We start from the raw sequence: 16,472 nt of genomic DNA on the forward strand, positions 1-16,472 counted from the left end.
ACTAATAATGACTTTTGGGGGTGTTCAGTTTTTATAGATACCTTTTTTCTATTTCTTTCTGTGCTCCTGTTCCTCTGCCTTAGGGCATTGCACATGCTGATCTGCTTTCACGTGCATTTTTCAGCATGTTCTTCTTCTTACTTCATTTCCAGTCGTTCTACATCATTGGCTTCTACTCAGCCTTCAGGCTTCATTTTAGATATTACTTCCCTAGGAGTGTCTCCCCCTTTAGACCAGGTGAGGTCTCTTGATAACATTTTCTTTCCTAGAATTGATAACCATTTTCTTTCCTAGAATTTCTCATGGCTTGCCATTTTGTATTTGTTATTTGTTGATTTTCTGTCTTCTTTGACAGTAAGCTTCATGAAGGTGCAGATCATATCTGTGTAGGCCACTGTTTAATCTTCACTACCTACCTCTCCATAAACACCTGTGAAATGCATACGTGCATGCCTCGATTAGGAAAATGAACTGGACATTCTCCTAAAAGGGAATGCTAGGATCAGAAATTTGGGAGCTGAGTATCCGAGTGACTGATCTCCACCCCAGCTGACATCACTCAAAATCTCTGGGATCATGGCCTGCGGGTCTGCATTTGAAGGATTACAATTCTCTGAAGTTGGCCTGGTGCAGGCAAGAGGGGCTCATGTTGAGGCTCAACCCCATCCACCCCCAAGAATTCCACAGTGTGTTTTCAGTGAGGATGTCAGTGTTCTCTTATCTCTGTTGCTCACACTCATTAAGCTAACTGCTTTGTGACCTGACCTGATGGGGGCCCCAGTGTTTGGACACAGGTTTGCTTCTTGACCCTGTATTTGTCAAGGTAGGCTAGCTGCTATAACAAACAGCCCCCAAATAAGTAAAAGTTTATTTCTCATTTGTATCACAGCCAGCTGGGGTGGCCAAGGTATGCTCTACCCCATGCAGCCTTTCAGGGATCCAGGATGCTCCTATTGTTGTGCACCACCTTCTAGGGCAGCTCTTCTCAAGTGAGACTCCTTGGGAGGATTAGGCGCTGTTGCTGAACGCAGCCACTGTACGTAATGCATTAAGTAATCTCCTCCCCATCTAGCATGGTGTTAGATATGGACCATCCTTGGGAGAGTTGAGAAAAGAGTCACCTGATTTGTTCTCTGTTTGGTTTTATTTTCTTATGGAGGCCCAGTTCAGAGAGGGTGGAGGGATCTTGTTTTTCACCTGGCTGGTGGTAGAAGAGAGGATAGGAATATCTTATTCCTCTCGTTGCCCAGCCCAGAGGTGACTCACATCACCTCCTCACATTCACTCAATCTGCTTGTGGGAATCACTTCCATGGTCCTGTCCAGGTGCAAGGAGGTCACAAAATGCACTTAGACATTAGCCCGAGAAGAAGAAGAAACAAACACAGGTATTGGTGAGCATATCACCTTGCCCCAGTCCTATCCCATATCAAGTTGTATTTGCACCATAGAGGCAGAAAAAAATGGAGTGGGTATTTTCAATTAAGTTGCATTTATTTGCATGAAGGTTTGACTTAACTTGCCTTTGCTCTTTCTTTATAACAGATGATAGCTTGTCCTGAAATTGAGACTCCTGCCGTGATAACGTGTGACCCACTGTCCCAGCCTTCCCCTCAGCCTGCAGACTTCATAGAGACTGAAACCACCTTGGTATTCCTCATCTATATGACCTACACATGGCCAGCTCTCTTATTGCTTGTTATTTTCTCACAGTGTCTATCCCCATTACATACCAGTGGGGGCACCATATGCTTTTAAAAATTCCTCCCATTTTTTTTTTTTTTTTTTGAGTGGTTTCTCCCACCTGGAACAAGTTGTGTTATAATTAGTCTATTTCTCTATTATCCAGGTGGATAAGGAATCTGGCTGTCTGTTCGAACTTATTGTGGGGTTTTCTTTTTCGTCATTTTGTTATTCTCTTCCACTTTGCTTAAAAAAATTAATAAGAAAAAGATACAGCGTCTATATTGCATCTATGTCTCTATTAATTTTTTTAAACTTTTGATAGGACTTGCACCATGTCTAAAATCAATATTCCATGACTATGGATTTTATTTTAATTCTTTTTTTCTCTAAATTTACCCTTATGAATCTGGGCTTTTATTGCCACATATCATCAGAAAACTGGCTTTATGGACACCCCCCTTTTTTTAAACTCTCAAAGAGACTATCTTAGTAAAATGCTTCTGTAGGCATTTGGTATAAACAAGTCAAATCTCTCTCTGAAAATTTAACTTTCATGAATTGCATAAGAACTTGTAGCATCTCCTCTTGTCTGAGACTTGGTGGATGGCTCAGAAAAAGTGAGGGGAGAGAAGCTGAGCTATTTTTAGCATTCCCAGAAAAGAAGATCGAGTACAGTCCATCAGTTTTTTTAAAAAAGTTAATTATAGTGCCGGACGCGGTGGCTCACGCCTGTAATCCCAGCACTTTGGGAGGCCGAGGCGGGCGGATCATGAGGTCAGGAGATCGAGACCATCCTGGCTAACACGGTGAAACCCCGTCTCTACTAAAAATACAAAAAATTAGCTGGGCCTGGTGATGGGCGCCTGTAGTCCCAGCTACTCCGGAGGCTGAGGCAGGAGAATGGCGTGAACCCGGGAGGTGGAGCTTGCAGTGAGCCGAGATCACGTCACTGCACTCCAGCCTGGGCGACAGAGTGAGACTCCGTCTCAAAAAAAAAAGTTATAATAAAGATGAGGTGTTGCTATTTTGCCGAGGCTGGTCTCGAACTCCTGGGCTCAGGCAATCCTCCTGCGTTGGCCTCCTAAAATGCTGGGATTACAGGCATGAGCCACCGCGCCTGGCCTCAACCCAATAATTTGATTTTATTTTACCCCAGGATAAAGAGTTCTCCATCATTTAGGTTAGGGCTACAGTTCCCTGCAGTCCACCGCAGACTAATGATGGAATGGTTATGTTTTAGCAGCCAGCAAATAAAGTCGAAAGTGTCTCATCCGAGGAAACCTTCGAACCAAGCCAGGAACTCCCTGCTGAGGCTGTCAGGGACCCCAGTCTGCAGGATGCACTGGAGGTGGTATCCAAATTCTTCCCCTTGCCCAAGGCTCCCGGTGGGGGCCATCCACCGTCACTGAGGTCAACTGCATGCACACAACAGCTGTTAATTTTTCAGCCTCATTTAACAAAAAATAAGAATCGGCTTCCCTCTTCCCCTGCCTCTGATTCTTCTGTCTTCTCTCTGGCATTTGCCTGGGGTGATCGGCTGACTCTCTTTTGCCATCTCCAAGTCTGATCATCACGCTTTTCTCTCTTTAAAAGCTGTTCTGCAGAAGGGATCAGGAGGGAAGTTGAGGGACTGTGGAAATTAATGCATAGCAGTCCATTTTCTGAAATGAAGAGATTAAAAGCTGAAAATTGGAGGGAGTGGGGCATGCTAATGTTCGAATCCAAATGGGGCATGCAAATAATTTCTTCTTTCAGGATGAAATGAGAGATGCATGCTTTCTGTTCCTTCCTCTTAGAGATGTGTTCATCTTCAACTACATTCTCTCCATTGATGCATTTAATGAAAGCAATTGCTAACGTTTTCTCTTGCTCTTTAAGCATGCTCTAATAATGCCATTTGGTCTTTAAGTAACAATCAATACAGCTCTAGAGCTAGGTTTAGGTCTAGACTGAAAGTTGGTATTGAACGCATGTTTAGAGTGTGACCTACTGTGTCACAAATGTTTCCGTTGGCTAAATGCCTTCCCTGGACAGTCACCCTTGGAGAAAATGTGAACTTGTTTTTCTCATTCTTACTTGGTTAATGTTCAAATGCAGCATTTTGAACTTAATTTCTAGAGCTGTTGGTTGAGGTCCAGGTTTCTTATAAACATGTGAATGTATCCCTTCAGCATGTTCCATCCTTGTGGTCATCATTTGAGGCTCTATGAATTGAATCTGTAGTTATTAGTGAATGACAGGGCATCAGTGTGAGGTTGGGTAGACCTACGTTGGACAGCTCAGCCATGTGGTAGGTTTGGGATCCTGGATGAGTTCATTACTTTTTCTTTTTAAAAATTATTATTATTATTATTATTTAGAGACAGGGTCTTGCTGTGTAGCCCAGGCTGGAGTGCAGTGGCATGATCATAGCTAAGCAGTCTTCCTGCCTCAGCCTTCCAAGGAAATGGAACTACAGGCATGGACCACTGCAACCAGCTAATTTTTTATTTTTATTTTTTGTGGAGTTGGGGTTTCACTATGCTGTCCAGGCTGGTCTCAAACACCTGGCCTCAAGTGATCCTCCTTTTTTGGCCTCTCGAAATGCTGGGATTACAGGCATGAGCCACCGCGCCCAGCCTGAGTTCATTACTTTGCTTCAGTGTTCATGAGGTGGAGACTGGGTTGCCCACCTCACAGAATTGGAAGGAGGGGTATTAAAAAGGAGAGTGGTATAGGGAAAGCCCTAGTTACTGCTTGGCTCATAAAGATGAGGAAGATTTCGGTCATTGATTTGCTAAACCGGGGCACTTTGACCTTCTCCTGTGTGTCCACACTGTCCTCTGGGGGAACTTTAGTATCTTGTATAATACTCTAATTCATAACATTGGAGCAGCTTGTTGTTTTCTTGGATACTCATCTCTTGTTAGCAGAAATGTCACAATCACTGTGCTGTTTTGTCTTGAAAACTAGTATAAGGTTGGGTGCTGTAGGTCCTGTTAATTCCAGAAACATTTCATTCTCAGGAACTGAATGGATCTAAATGCAAGTGCTCTTAGAGGGGAGAAATGCTGCAGTATCCTGAAGTGGACTTTTTAATTTATTTGTTAACTCTTGCTATCACCTTAATCAATAGGATGGCTGTCTTTAAATAAAATATCATATATGGGAATGAGTGTAGAAGGCAGAATCTTATATGTAAAAACCTTCTAAAAACACTGCGGCAAGTAATTAGAGAAGAAAGTAGTATATGCCTATGGTGTAAAAACTCAAATTTATCTTTCTATATATCTATCTCTATACATATCATGTATCTATCTATCTACCTCTTATCTATTTTCTTTTTTTTTTTTTTTGATGGAGTCTCACTCTGTCACCCAGTCTGGAGTGCAGTGGCGTGATCTCGGCTCACTGCAACCTCCGCCTCCCGGGTTCAAGTGATTCTCCTGACTCAGCCTCCCGGGTAGCTGGGACTACAGTCACCCACGACCAAGCCCGGCTAATTTTTGTATTTTTAGTAGAGATGGGGTTTCACCATGTTGGCCGGGCTGGTCTCGAACTCCCGACCTCAAGTGATCCACCTGCCTCGGCCTCCCAAAGTGGGATTACAGGCATAAACCACCACACCCGGCTATCTATCTATTTTCTATCATCTATCTCATCTATATATCCATTCATCCTCACATCTAGATAATAGATACATAGATATAGAAGAGATAAAACATAGGTAGTAGATAGAGATGATAGATAAATGAATGATAGAGTGATAGATGATAGATAGATAGGTAGAGAGGTAGAGAGATATTTTAGATAAATAGATAAATGATAGAGTGATAGAACGGATAGATGGATGGATGGATGGATAAATGGATAGATAGATTGATAGAAAGTAGATAGGTAGGTAGAGATCATAGATAAATAGGTAGATAGATGATGGAGTGATAGATGACAGATGATTTATTGATAAATAGAATGGATGGACGGATGGATGGATGGATGAGTGGATAGATAGAACATAGGTAGATAGATGAGATAGATGATAGATAATAGATGGTTGGTAGATGAGATAGATGATAAATAGATGATAGATAGATAGATAGATAGATAGAAAGAAAGATGTGTGTGTGTCTATTATTGTTACCATCTTTAAATTTTTAAGAGTCTTTTTCTAGTTCTTGGTAAGAAGTGTTTAAAGCAAATGATTTATTCTTTTTGTTGACTCATCTGAATGCCAAACAAAAGTGTGTGTGTGTGTGTGTGTTGTTACACACTTGCATTTTCATCTGTTTTTTCATATGACCCTTAAGAAGGCAGGAACTCTGCCATTGAAAAAACTATCTGAATTATTATTTAAATTCCTTTGCCAAGCAGTCCAAATTCTTATAGGCTTTACTTACATGAGGTGAGTTGTTTTTTCATTTAACATAGTTTGGTTATTCACTGTCATACAAAACAGAAGTTTTGGTGGGTGAGAGGATTAAATTAGTGTGTGTGTGTGTGTGTGTGTGTGCACATGCGCATGTGTGCATGTGTGTGTTTAAAATGGTTTAGTGGCTAGAAATGAAAACAATTCTTCAGAAAAAGAGAACATATACAATTACATTTTATAAAATTTCAAAACACTTAAGCAAAAACAATTATCTTCTAAGCATATTATACTAAATCTAGTGTATATTTAGCTCAAAAGAAAAGTGCTGCTGGGCGTGGAGGCTCACACCTGCAATCCCAGCTCACTGGGAGGCCAAGGCAAGAGGATTGCTTGAGCCCGGGAATTCAAGACCACACTGGGCAACATAATGAGACCCCATGTGTGCAAAAAATACAAAAATTAGCTGGGCATGGTGATGTGCACTGTAGTCCCAGCTATTGAGGAGGCAGAGGTGGGAGGATCTCTTGAGCCCAGGAGGTCAAGGCTGCAGTGAGCTGTGACTGCACCACTGCACTCCAGCCTGGACGACAGAGACCCTGTCTCATTAAAAACAAAGCGCTAGTGATTCGCAATCTCTTTTTGAGAACTGAGATGCATCTTTCTGCGGGACCCTACACTGGATGGGTTTTAGCAGTCTTTCCCTCGATAATGGACAGCTGCAAAAACCATCTCCCACTGACTGTCTTCCCTAGGTCGACCTGGCCGTCTCTGTTTCCCAGATCTCCATCGAAGAGAAGGTGAAGGAATTGAGCCCCGAGGAAGAGAGGAGGAAGTGGGAGGAAGGCCGTATCGACTACATGGGGAAGGACGCGTTTGCTCGCATCCAGGAGAAGCTGGACCGGTTCCTGCAGTAATCCGGCAGCTGGTGGGCGTTGTGTGTAGTTAGACAATGTCCTGTTGGGTGGTCCTGTTGCGTGGAGATCTCCTCTGGTCCTTTCAAAGGGAAACGCTGTTGAACCTTGTGCCTCTATTTATGCTTAATCCATTTGAGTGCCTCACACAAAAAACGTAGAGTATAGAAATCCACCTTAAAGCCCCTCGCCCCAACTTCTCCACCAATGCCTTCAGAGGTCACTTCTACAACCTTGAACCTGTCGGCAAAAGCAAGCAGCAATAACATTCTAGTAGACCCTTGATGGTGGTCTCCGCTCTTGCCCGACGGACCTCTGAAGTACGCTGGAGCTGTGTTGTACAGGTGCTGTGAGACCTACCCTATGTAGAATGAAACCTCACTGCCAATTTCCTCCCATCACGAAGCTAACAACACTAATATACGTATTTAGCACCTCTGAGGCTTTGCCATGGAGACCCATTTCTGTAGGGCTAAGGAAACATTTAGACGTGGTGACTGACTTTCATTTGGACTAGGCGAAGCGTATCTGAGAAACACCTCGGCTGTGGTCTCTCTGCTTTAAATCCTAACAGGACTTCCTAGAGCGTTGACAGAAATTCTACTCGTGGACGTTGGGAAGAAAGATTGTAGGTGGCTTGGGGAATGTGGGTGGCTTAGAGGATCTAAACCGATTCACTTCCTGGTTGAGAAGCATCCAGGGCTTGGCCCTAAACGATTTAGAGCAACAGTTTGCTCAGGATAACAGGATCTAGAGATGCTCTCTGCTTGACAACAAAAGTCAGGGTGCAGTCGGTCCACCCTTGACTGCTCTTGGCTTGGTCTCTACCCCCACTACCTCCGTTCTCAATAACTTAGTGAATCACTGCCCTCAAAGCCATTTCCACTCAGCTCTTTCCAGAGAATTCTCAGTTTTATGAGACGGGAAACTATTTCACGAGAAAGCCTCATTGTCAGAAGTATCTTCATTCAATGGGCACAATATGCTGTGTATCTCACCAGGTAGCTGTGTTTACGTGGAGAGGCGTGGCCACTTTTTAGGTCACCTGAAGCAGTTTAGCCTTTGGATAGAGGAACCTGCCTGAATTTATGGCATTACTGGTGGCATTTTTTTGTGTACAAGATGTGGGTGATGCAGGGGCTGTTTCTTTTTCCGTGTGGGTGGTTAATAATCGTCAGTCTCAGAGGGCGATGCTCGTAGGATATTTCAGGGCTTAATTTAAAATAGCCATATGGATACAGTCTCAGGTGAGTCAGGGTTGGATGGTCATCGGCTTTCAGACGGAGACCACGGGAATGTTCAGGGAAAAAATGTCAGCTTCTCTGAGGACCAGAATTCATGTTCACGGGCAGTGATGAGTTGGCTTATGGAGTGAGTCCAGTCTGGAATTCCGCCGTGCATTCTAGCCTGTATCATCTCATTTGGACAAATGCTGGCACGTTGAAATTAAAATGTTAAAAAACAGCCATGTGGCCTCCTTCCAGTGTGTGTTTGCCTATTTCCTGCGATATCAGGCTTATATTTTATATTAAACCAAGGGTAGGGCCTTTCTATTTTATTTTCGGCCTTTTCTATTGTATTTTGTTTTTAAAATAGTAAGCATCGGGCTGGGCGTGGTGGCTCACTCCTGTAATGCCAGCACTTTGGGAGGCTGAAACAGGTGGATCACGTGAGGCCAGGAGTTCAAGACCAGCCTGGGCAACATGGTGAGACCCCCGTCTCTACCAAAAACACAAAAATATTAGCCGGGCATGGTGGCACACGTCTGCAGTCCCAGCTACTGGGGAGGCTGAGGCACAAGAGTTGCTTGAGCTGGGGAGGCAGAGGTTGCAGAGAGCTGAGATCACACCACCATACTCCAGCCAGGGCGACAGAGTGAGGATCTGTCTCAAAAAAATAAATAAATAAAATATAATAATAATAATAATAAGCATTATTTGAGCTGGAATTGCAAGGTAAAATTTTAAAAGTAAACAATAAACATACTTTATTTTATTCTTGATTTAAAATGTTTTTTAACTGTCATGTAATAATTGTACATATTTATGGGGCATGTAGTAAAGTTGCAGTACACGTCATGTCTACTGATCAGGTCACGGGAATTAGCATATCCATCATCTCCAACCTGTACCATTTTTTGTGTTGGGAACATTCAGTATTCTCCTTCTATATATATATTTGAAACTATATAATATATGATTTTGAGCTGTAGTCATCCTATAGTGCTATATACCAGTGATCCCCAACCTTTTTGGCACCAGGGACCAGTTTCATGGAAGACAATTTTTCCAGAAACCAGGCTGGGGGGATGGTTTTGGGATGATTCAGGTGCATGACACTTATTGTGCACTTTATTTCTGTTATGATTACATTGTAACATGCAATGAAATAATTATACAACTCAGCATCATGTAGAATCAGTGGGAGCCCTGAGCTTGTTTTCCTGCAACTGGACAGTCCCATCCAGGGGTGACAGGAGACAGATCATCAGGCATTCGATTCTCATAAGGAGCACGCAACCTAGATCCCTCACATGCACAGTTCACGGTAAGGTTTGCACTGCTATGGGAATCTAACGCGGCCGCCGATCTGCAGGAGGCAGAGCTCGGGTGGTAATGGGAGCGATGGCGAGCGGCTATCAATACAGATGAAGCTTTGCTCACTCGCCCGCTACTCACCTCCTGCTGTGCGGCCCAGTTCCTAATAGGCCATAGACCAGCACTGCTATAGAACACTAGAACTACCTTAAAAAAAAAAAACCCAAAAACTGGATCTCATAGAAGTAAGAACTAGAACAGAGGATACCAGAGGTCAGGAAGGGTAGGGAGAAGGGGTGATGGGGAGAGATTTGTTAAAGGGTACAAAATTACAGCTAGATAGGAGGAGTCAGTTCCAACAATAAATTTAAATTATCAGATGGATTTTTCAGAATTGCTGGTCACAGTAAAATGCATAGAACTGTTTACTTCTAACCCTTTGCGATCTTGCAGGATCTCTTTAGGAAAGGTACCCATTTTCTGAACTTTGCTTTGTCAGTTTCATTCATTCATTCATCATATGCTTATTGAGTGCTCTCTTTATACCCAGCTGTGTGACATGGGACAAATCAATACACCATAAGTTTGGGAATATACACTTTTTTCCACGAGAAATCCTCATTGTCAGAAGTATCTTCATTCAATGGGCACAATATGCTGTGTATCTCACTGGGCGGCTGTCAGGGGCCACCGAGAGTGTCGTTAAAAATGGGCATGTTGATTGACGTCTCATGTCTCCCTAGAATATATAAAACCAAACTGTGCTCTGGCCACCTTGGGCACATGTCGCCAGGACCTCCCGAGGCCGTGTCGCGGGTGTGTGTCCTCAACCTTGGCAAAAGAAACTTTCTAAACTAACTGAGACCTGTCTCAGATTTTCAGGGTTCACAGGTACAGTGCTGAGTACGTGGGTGGGGGGTTCATGCATACCCCATACCTCACTACCAAAGAAAATACCCTAGTGACAAACCGGCACGTGTACCCCTTAGACCTAACATAAAAGTTGAAATTATTTAAAAATAAATAAATAAATATTATGAGATTATTATCTTGTGGCAAGTGGAAATGACGTGGGAAGGAAAGGATTTCTAGATCTGTCGAATTGGCAGGGTGGATTGATGCCTATAGATCCACAGGAATAAGTTATAGTATTTTTGTTCCTCAAAGCCACTTGGTCGAATCCTGCCAAAACCTTTGGCTGATGCTTGGAAGCACGAAACAGGTCCTAGTGTTAAAGCATTTTGGGGTGGAACTGTAGTTTGAAGCAGAAAGGGGTTTCTTTCTGACCACCACCCTTGAATTAGGAAAAGCAGAGCAATTCTTTCTGGTTTCATAGGCCTCTGCTCTTTAGTGTACAGTACCATTTTAAAAATTATTTATTTATGTATCTTTGGCCGATTACGGTGACTCACACCTGTACCTGGTACTTTGGGAGGCCAAGGCGGGCAGATCGCCTGAGGTCAGGAGTTCAAGACCAGCCTGGCCAACATGGTGAAACCCCGTCTCTACCAAGAATACAAAAATTCGTCAGGCATGGTTGTGCATGCCTGTAATCCCCGCTACTCAGGAGGCTGAGGCAGGAGAATCACTTGAACCCAGGAGGTGGAGGTTGCAGTGAGCTGAGATCACACCGCTGCACTCCAGCCTAGACAACAGAGTGAGACTCTGTCTGAAAAAAAAAAAAAAAGAAAAATAAAATAATTAAATAATCTATTTTAATTATTTTATTATTTTTTATTTTTATTTTTTTGACACGGAGTCTCACTCTTGTCCAAGCTGGAGTGCAGTGGCCCGATCACCGCTTCCTGCAGCGTCCAACTCCAGGGCTCAGGTGATCCTCCCACCTCAGCCTCTCAAGTAACTGGGATTACAGGCATGTGCCACCACACCCAGCTAATTTTTTTAAACTTTGTAGAGGCAGGGTCTCATAGGAGTCTCACTATGTGGCCCAGGCTGGTCTCCAACTCCTGGCCTCAAGCAATCCTCCTGCTTTGGCCTCCCAAAGTACTGAGGATTACAGGCATGAACCACTGTGCCTGGCCCCCATTTTTTTAATAGATCAAATGAGTTGCATAGGTTTACAAACTTGATGTCTTCTATCCCTGCTCTATCCATCATCCTAAGAAACAAAATGAAGTTTTTATTGGCACAGACAATATCTGTTGGAAGCACATTCGTGCAAATCCAGCTATACCTAGTATGTGACATGTACTGTGCAAGAATATACTTTACACGGGATTGTAGCATGCCTTGAGGATGCTTGTCTGGATTCCATTGCATAGTTGCTAAATGCTGATGCTCTGTGAGTCTGTCATTATTGCAGCATTCATGGCCCAACACTCAGCTGCACAAAAGAGCTTTTCTGTTTCTCTTTCCCTCCCTAGCACACTCCTCTTGACTATCACTACTATGTTTTGATTGTTCAACGTGTAAAACAGTCCAATTTATTATTTTTTTAATGTTTAAACTGTTCCTTTTTTTTTTTTTTTAAACGACACAGGGTCTTACTCTGTTGCCCAGGCTGGAGTGCAGTGGCATGATCATATAGCTCACTGCTGTCTCAACCTCCTGGGTTCAACTGATCCTCCCATCTCAGCCTCCCAGGTGGCTGGGACTACAGGCAAGAGCCACCATGTCTGGCTCAAATTGTACCAGATTTACCAGTGGGACTCTCCTCACTTTAGATGGATTCTTAAGTCTATGAACTGATCCCATTAGTCTTTTTTTATTTTTATTTATTTTTGTTTGAGACAGAGTCTCGCTCTGTCACCCAGGCTGGAGTGCAGTGGCACGATCTCAACTCACTGCAACCTCCACCTCCCGGGTTCAAGTGATTCTCCTGCCTCAGCCTCCCGAGTAGCTGGGATTATAGGCACGTGCCACCACGCCTGGCTAATTTTTGTATTTTTAGTAGAGACGGGGTTTCGCCATGTTGGTCAGGCTGGTCTCCAACTCTTGGCCTCAAGTGATCTGCCTGCCTTGGCCTCCCAGAGTGCTGGGATTCCAGGTGTGAGCCACCGCACCTGGCCCCCATTAGTCTTTGATCACTTCCTTGCTTCCTGGCAAAATGAGATTCTCCAGAACCATCATAGATTTTCTCCCCTCACAGCTGGGGCCAGACATTTCTCCAAGGTCTTATTTTTAAGAACAAGCCAATTTTTATGTTCTAAATTGACTTCACACCTCCTCAGGGAAACGCAGCCAGTAGTTTAAAAACATCTTTGTAACAAATGAACGCTAAGCCCCACATCTTCTCTCCTTATCTATAAAAGAGGGATTACAATACCACATGCTCATGGGAATTTTCTGAGGATAAAACGAGACAATAAACATAAAGCTCTTAGCACAGTCTGTGGGAACAATTAAGCATGAAAGCATGAGCTGCTGCTCTCATTGTCAACATCTGATTGAAATCTTGTTTTTGAGACAGGGTCTTACCGTGTTGCTTAGGCTGGAGTGCAGCGGCACCGTCAGGGCTCACAGCAGTCTTGACCTCCCGGGCTCAAGTCATCCTCTTGCCTCAGCCCCCCTAGTACCTGGGACGACAGACTTGCACCACCATGCGCAGGTAATTTTTTTTTTTTTTTTTTTTTCAGTAGAGACAGATTTCGCCATGTTGCCCAGGCTGGTCTCGAACTCCTGGACTCAAGCGATCTGCCCACCTCTACCTCCCAAAGTGCTGGGATTACAGGTGTGAGCCATCGTCCCTGGCCTTATTGAGATTTAGAGATACTGCCAATAACTTGGGTTTTAAAAATTATATTGCTTGAGCCCAGGAGGTGGAGGCTGCAGTGAGCCAAGATCACGCCACTGCACTCCAGCTTGGGTGATACAGCGAGACTATGTCTCAAAAAAAGAAGAAGAAGAAAAAAAAATTACCATTAAGATAAAAAATGTTTATGACTGTGTATGATAATGTTTACAAATTTAGCCAGCCTACGCAACATAGCAAGACCCTGTCTCTACAACAACAACAAAAATAATTAGCCGGGTGTGGTGGTATGTGCCTGTAGTCCCAGCTACTCGGGTGGCTGAGGTGGGAGGATCACTTGTGCCTAGGAGTTTGAGAACACCCTGGGCAACATAGCAAGACCCCAGCTCTATAAAAATACATAAATATAGCCAGGCATGGTGGTGCATGCCTGTAGTCCCAGCTACCTGGGAGGCTGAGGTGGGAGGATCGCTGGAGCCCGGGAAGTTAAGGCTGCAGCAAGCCGTGATGGCACCACGTACTGTCCAGCCTGAGCAACAGAGCAAGACCCTGTCTCAAAAAAAAAAAAACTTAGAAATATTAGTAAACATGGTAGACGCCTGTTCATTAATTCTGCTTGAACAGGTGGTCAAGGAAAAGAAGTGACTTGAATAGAGCTAAGGGCTTTTATTCAGCAGATCCTCACCAGACGGCCCCTGTGCACAGATAATTGATTCACTGTGGCACAGCAGGATCTGAGTTTTGTAAGACGAGGAGAAGAGAGGGGTACAAGTTTTTGAGGACTGGCCCAAATTTCACTTTTCTGGCCAGGCGCAGTGGTTCTCGCTGGTAATCCCAGCACTTTGAAAGGCCGAGGCGGGTGGATCACTTCAGGTCAGGAGTTCGAGACCAACCTGACAACATGGCAAAACCTCATCTCTACTAAAAATATGAAACCTAGCCAGGCGTGGTGGTGTGCTCCTGTAATCCCAGCTATTTAGGAGGCTGAGGCAGGAGAATCGCTTGAACCTTGGAGGCGGAGGTTGCAGTAAGCCGAGATCGTGCCACTGCACTCCAGCCTGCGCAACAGAGCAAGACTCTGTTTCAAAAAAAAACAAAAAACAAAAAACAAATTACACTTTTCTTCATCTTCAGCTGTTGCAAAACCTGGCATCGTGTCCATTGGAGACTGTTGTTGCTGTGGTTTAAATACCTCTTTCATGGTATTATGGGAGCAATCCCTTTTCAGCAACTCTCAGGACAGTTTATTTTGCAAGGCTTTGCAATATGTCAAGGTTCAGGGGAAAGTGCGGGTAACAAAAAGGGAGGAGAGGAGAAAACGGAAGAGAAAAATATAGGAAAAGGAGGCAAGAGTTGAAGCAACATAAACTGGGGTCTCTCTATGTTTTATTGTAGTGCAAACACAAAACATTACATTTATTATCTTAACCATTTTCAAGAGTACAGTTCAGGCCAGCTGCGGTGGCTCATGCCTGTAATCTCAGCACTTTGGGAGGCCACGGTGAGTGGATCTCTTGAGCTCAGGAGATGGAGATGAGCCTGTGCAACATGATGAAACCTCGTCTCTACAAAAAAATACCAAAATTTAAAAAAGGGGGGGAGTAGAGTTAAGAGTTCAGTAGAGTTAAGTCTAATCACATTGCTGTGCATGGGTCTCCAAAACTTTTTCATCTTGCAAAACTGAAACTCTGTGCCTGATAGCAGTGGGGAGATCCAAGTTACCCCGAGTTACCAGTGGCGAATCTGTAGGGGTCTGCAGCAATTTCAATACGTGCCTCCTTGGAAGAAAGAATTTGACTGAGGGCGTAAGGCAGAAAAAGAGACCAAGGCAAGTTTCAAAGCAGGAGTGGAAGTTTATTTTAAAAAGCCTTAGAACAGGAGGAAAGGAAGGTACTCCTGGAAGAGATGCAAGTGCATGCCTGAAGGTCAAAGAGAGCGAGAGCGAGGGAGTCTAACCTTGATCCTGGGAGTTTACATGCTGGCCTCTTTCTTACCCATGATTCTTCCCTTGGGGTGGGCTGCCCACATAAGCAGTGCCCTCCTTACCCTTGGAAAGTGAGCATGTGCAGTGTGTTTAGGGATTGTACGAATGCCGGTCTGAGACTTTCTTCCTTTTCTGGTGGAGGCTCCCGGAAGGTCATACTTCGTACTTCACCATTTCATCTCTTTTCCCTGGCATTTGCAGTCAATTAACACTTTAATGTTAAAAGCTGTGTTACTGGAAAGGAGTCCAGGTCCAGACCCCAAGAGAGGGTTTTTGGAGCTCGAGCAGGAAGGAATTCTGAGTGAGTTCATAAAGTGAAAGCAAGTTTTTTAAGAAAGAAAAGGAATACACGAATGGCTCTTCCATAGACAGAGCAGCCCCGAGGTCTCCTGCTTTCCCATTTTTATGGTTATTTCTTGATGATATGCTAAACAAGGGGTGGATTATTCATTCTTTCCCTTTTTAGACCATATAGGGAGACTTCCTGACGTTCCCATGGCATTTGTAAACTGTCACAGCGCTGGTGGGAGTGTAGCAGTGAAGACCACCAGAGGTCACTCTTGTCACCATCTTGGTTTGGGTGGGATCGCGCCGGTTTCTGTACTGCAACCTGTTTTATCACCGAGGGCTTTGTGCGGACGTCCTGTCTCACCCTGTGACTATGAATGCCTCACACACCTCCTGGGAATGCAGCCCAGCAGGTCTCAGCCTCATGTTACCCAGCCCCTATTCAAGACGGAGTGGCTCTGCCTCCAGTGCCTCTGATAGTGTCACAGGCCATGCTCACTCACATTTGGCTCAGAATAAATCTCTTCAACTATTTTAGAGTTTTACTCTTTATCGGCATCATCTTGTCCAATTCCAATGAGGAGCTCTTGAAAGCTAAAACCAAGAAGTCTTCCCCATGGGAGAAGCACCCCCAAATCTTGTTCTTACCAATCAGGCGCATTCGCGGTTCTTCCTTTCCTCTCCTTCTCCTCCTGCACCACTTGCTGTTCCCCTTCTCCCACGAATGCTCTCCAGGGCCTGCTGCACTTCTCACAGTGCCCTAACTCCTGGCTCTGCAGGAAAATGACTTCACAGGAATTTCTCCTTGTAAGGATTTTATAACCCAGTGGATGGACCCTGATGGGACAAAACCCAGGGGTGAAAAATTAAAATAGCAATGTTACTGGAAACGGGTCCCTATCTAGATTCCAAGAGAGGGTTCTTGTGTTGTACCCGAGCGAGTTAGAAAAACGCCACACTTTGAGACGAATTAAGAGTCCTTCATTAGCCGGCGACTGAGAGACGGC

At 44.1% G+C, this 16,472-nt stretch overlaps 1 protein-coding gene across 12 annotated transcripts in view; it reads left to right on the forward strand.

The window, feature by feature from the left end:
• GYG2 (glycogenin 2) overlaps window positions 1-8,408 on the forward strand; it is a 53,477-nt gene extending 45,069 nt beyond the window's left edge. For 5 of the 12 annotated variants that reach the window (XM_063601826.1, XM_014343374.4, XM_003814388.5 and 2 more), the window contains 3 exons: window positions 1,545-1,649; window positions 2,926-3,033; window positions 6,786-8,408. In XM_063601826.1, the coding sequence (XP_063457896.1) occupies window positions 1,545-1,649; window positions 2,926-3,033; window positions 6,786-6,947 (375 nt within the window). In that variant the 3' untranslated portion in view covers window positions 6,948-8,408. The remainder of the gene's footprint in view (window positions 1-1,544; window positions 1,650-2,925; window positions 3,034-6,785) is intronic. The other 7 variants (XM_063601829.1, XM_055106327.1, XM_055106328.1 and 4 more) reach the window with 3 other exon arrangements.
• Window positions 8,409-16,472: the final 8,064 nt, after the last annotated feature.

This window comes from Pan paniscus, chromosome X, assembly GCF_029289425.2.
Source record: "Pan paniscus chromosome X, NHGRI_mPanPan1-v2.0_pri, whole genome shotgun sequence".
Classification (NCBI taxonomy): domain Eukaryota; kingdom Metazoa; phylum Chordata; class Mammalia; order Primates; family Hominidae; genus Pan; species Pan paniscus.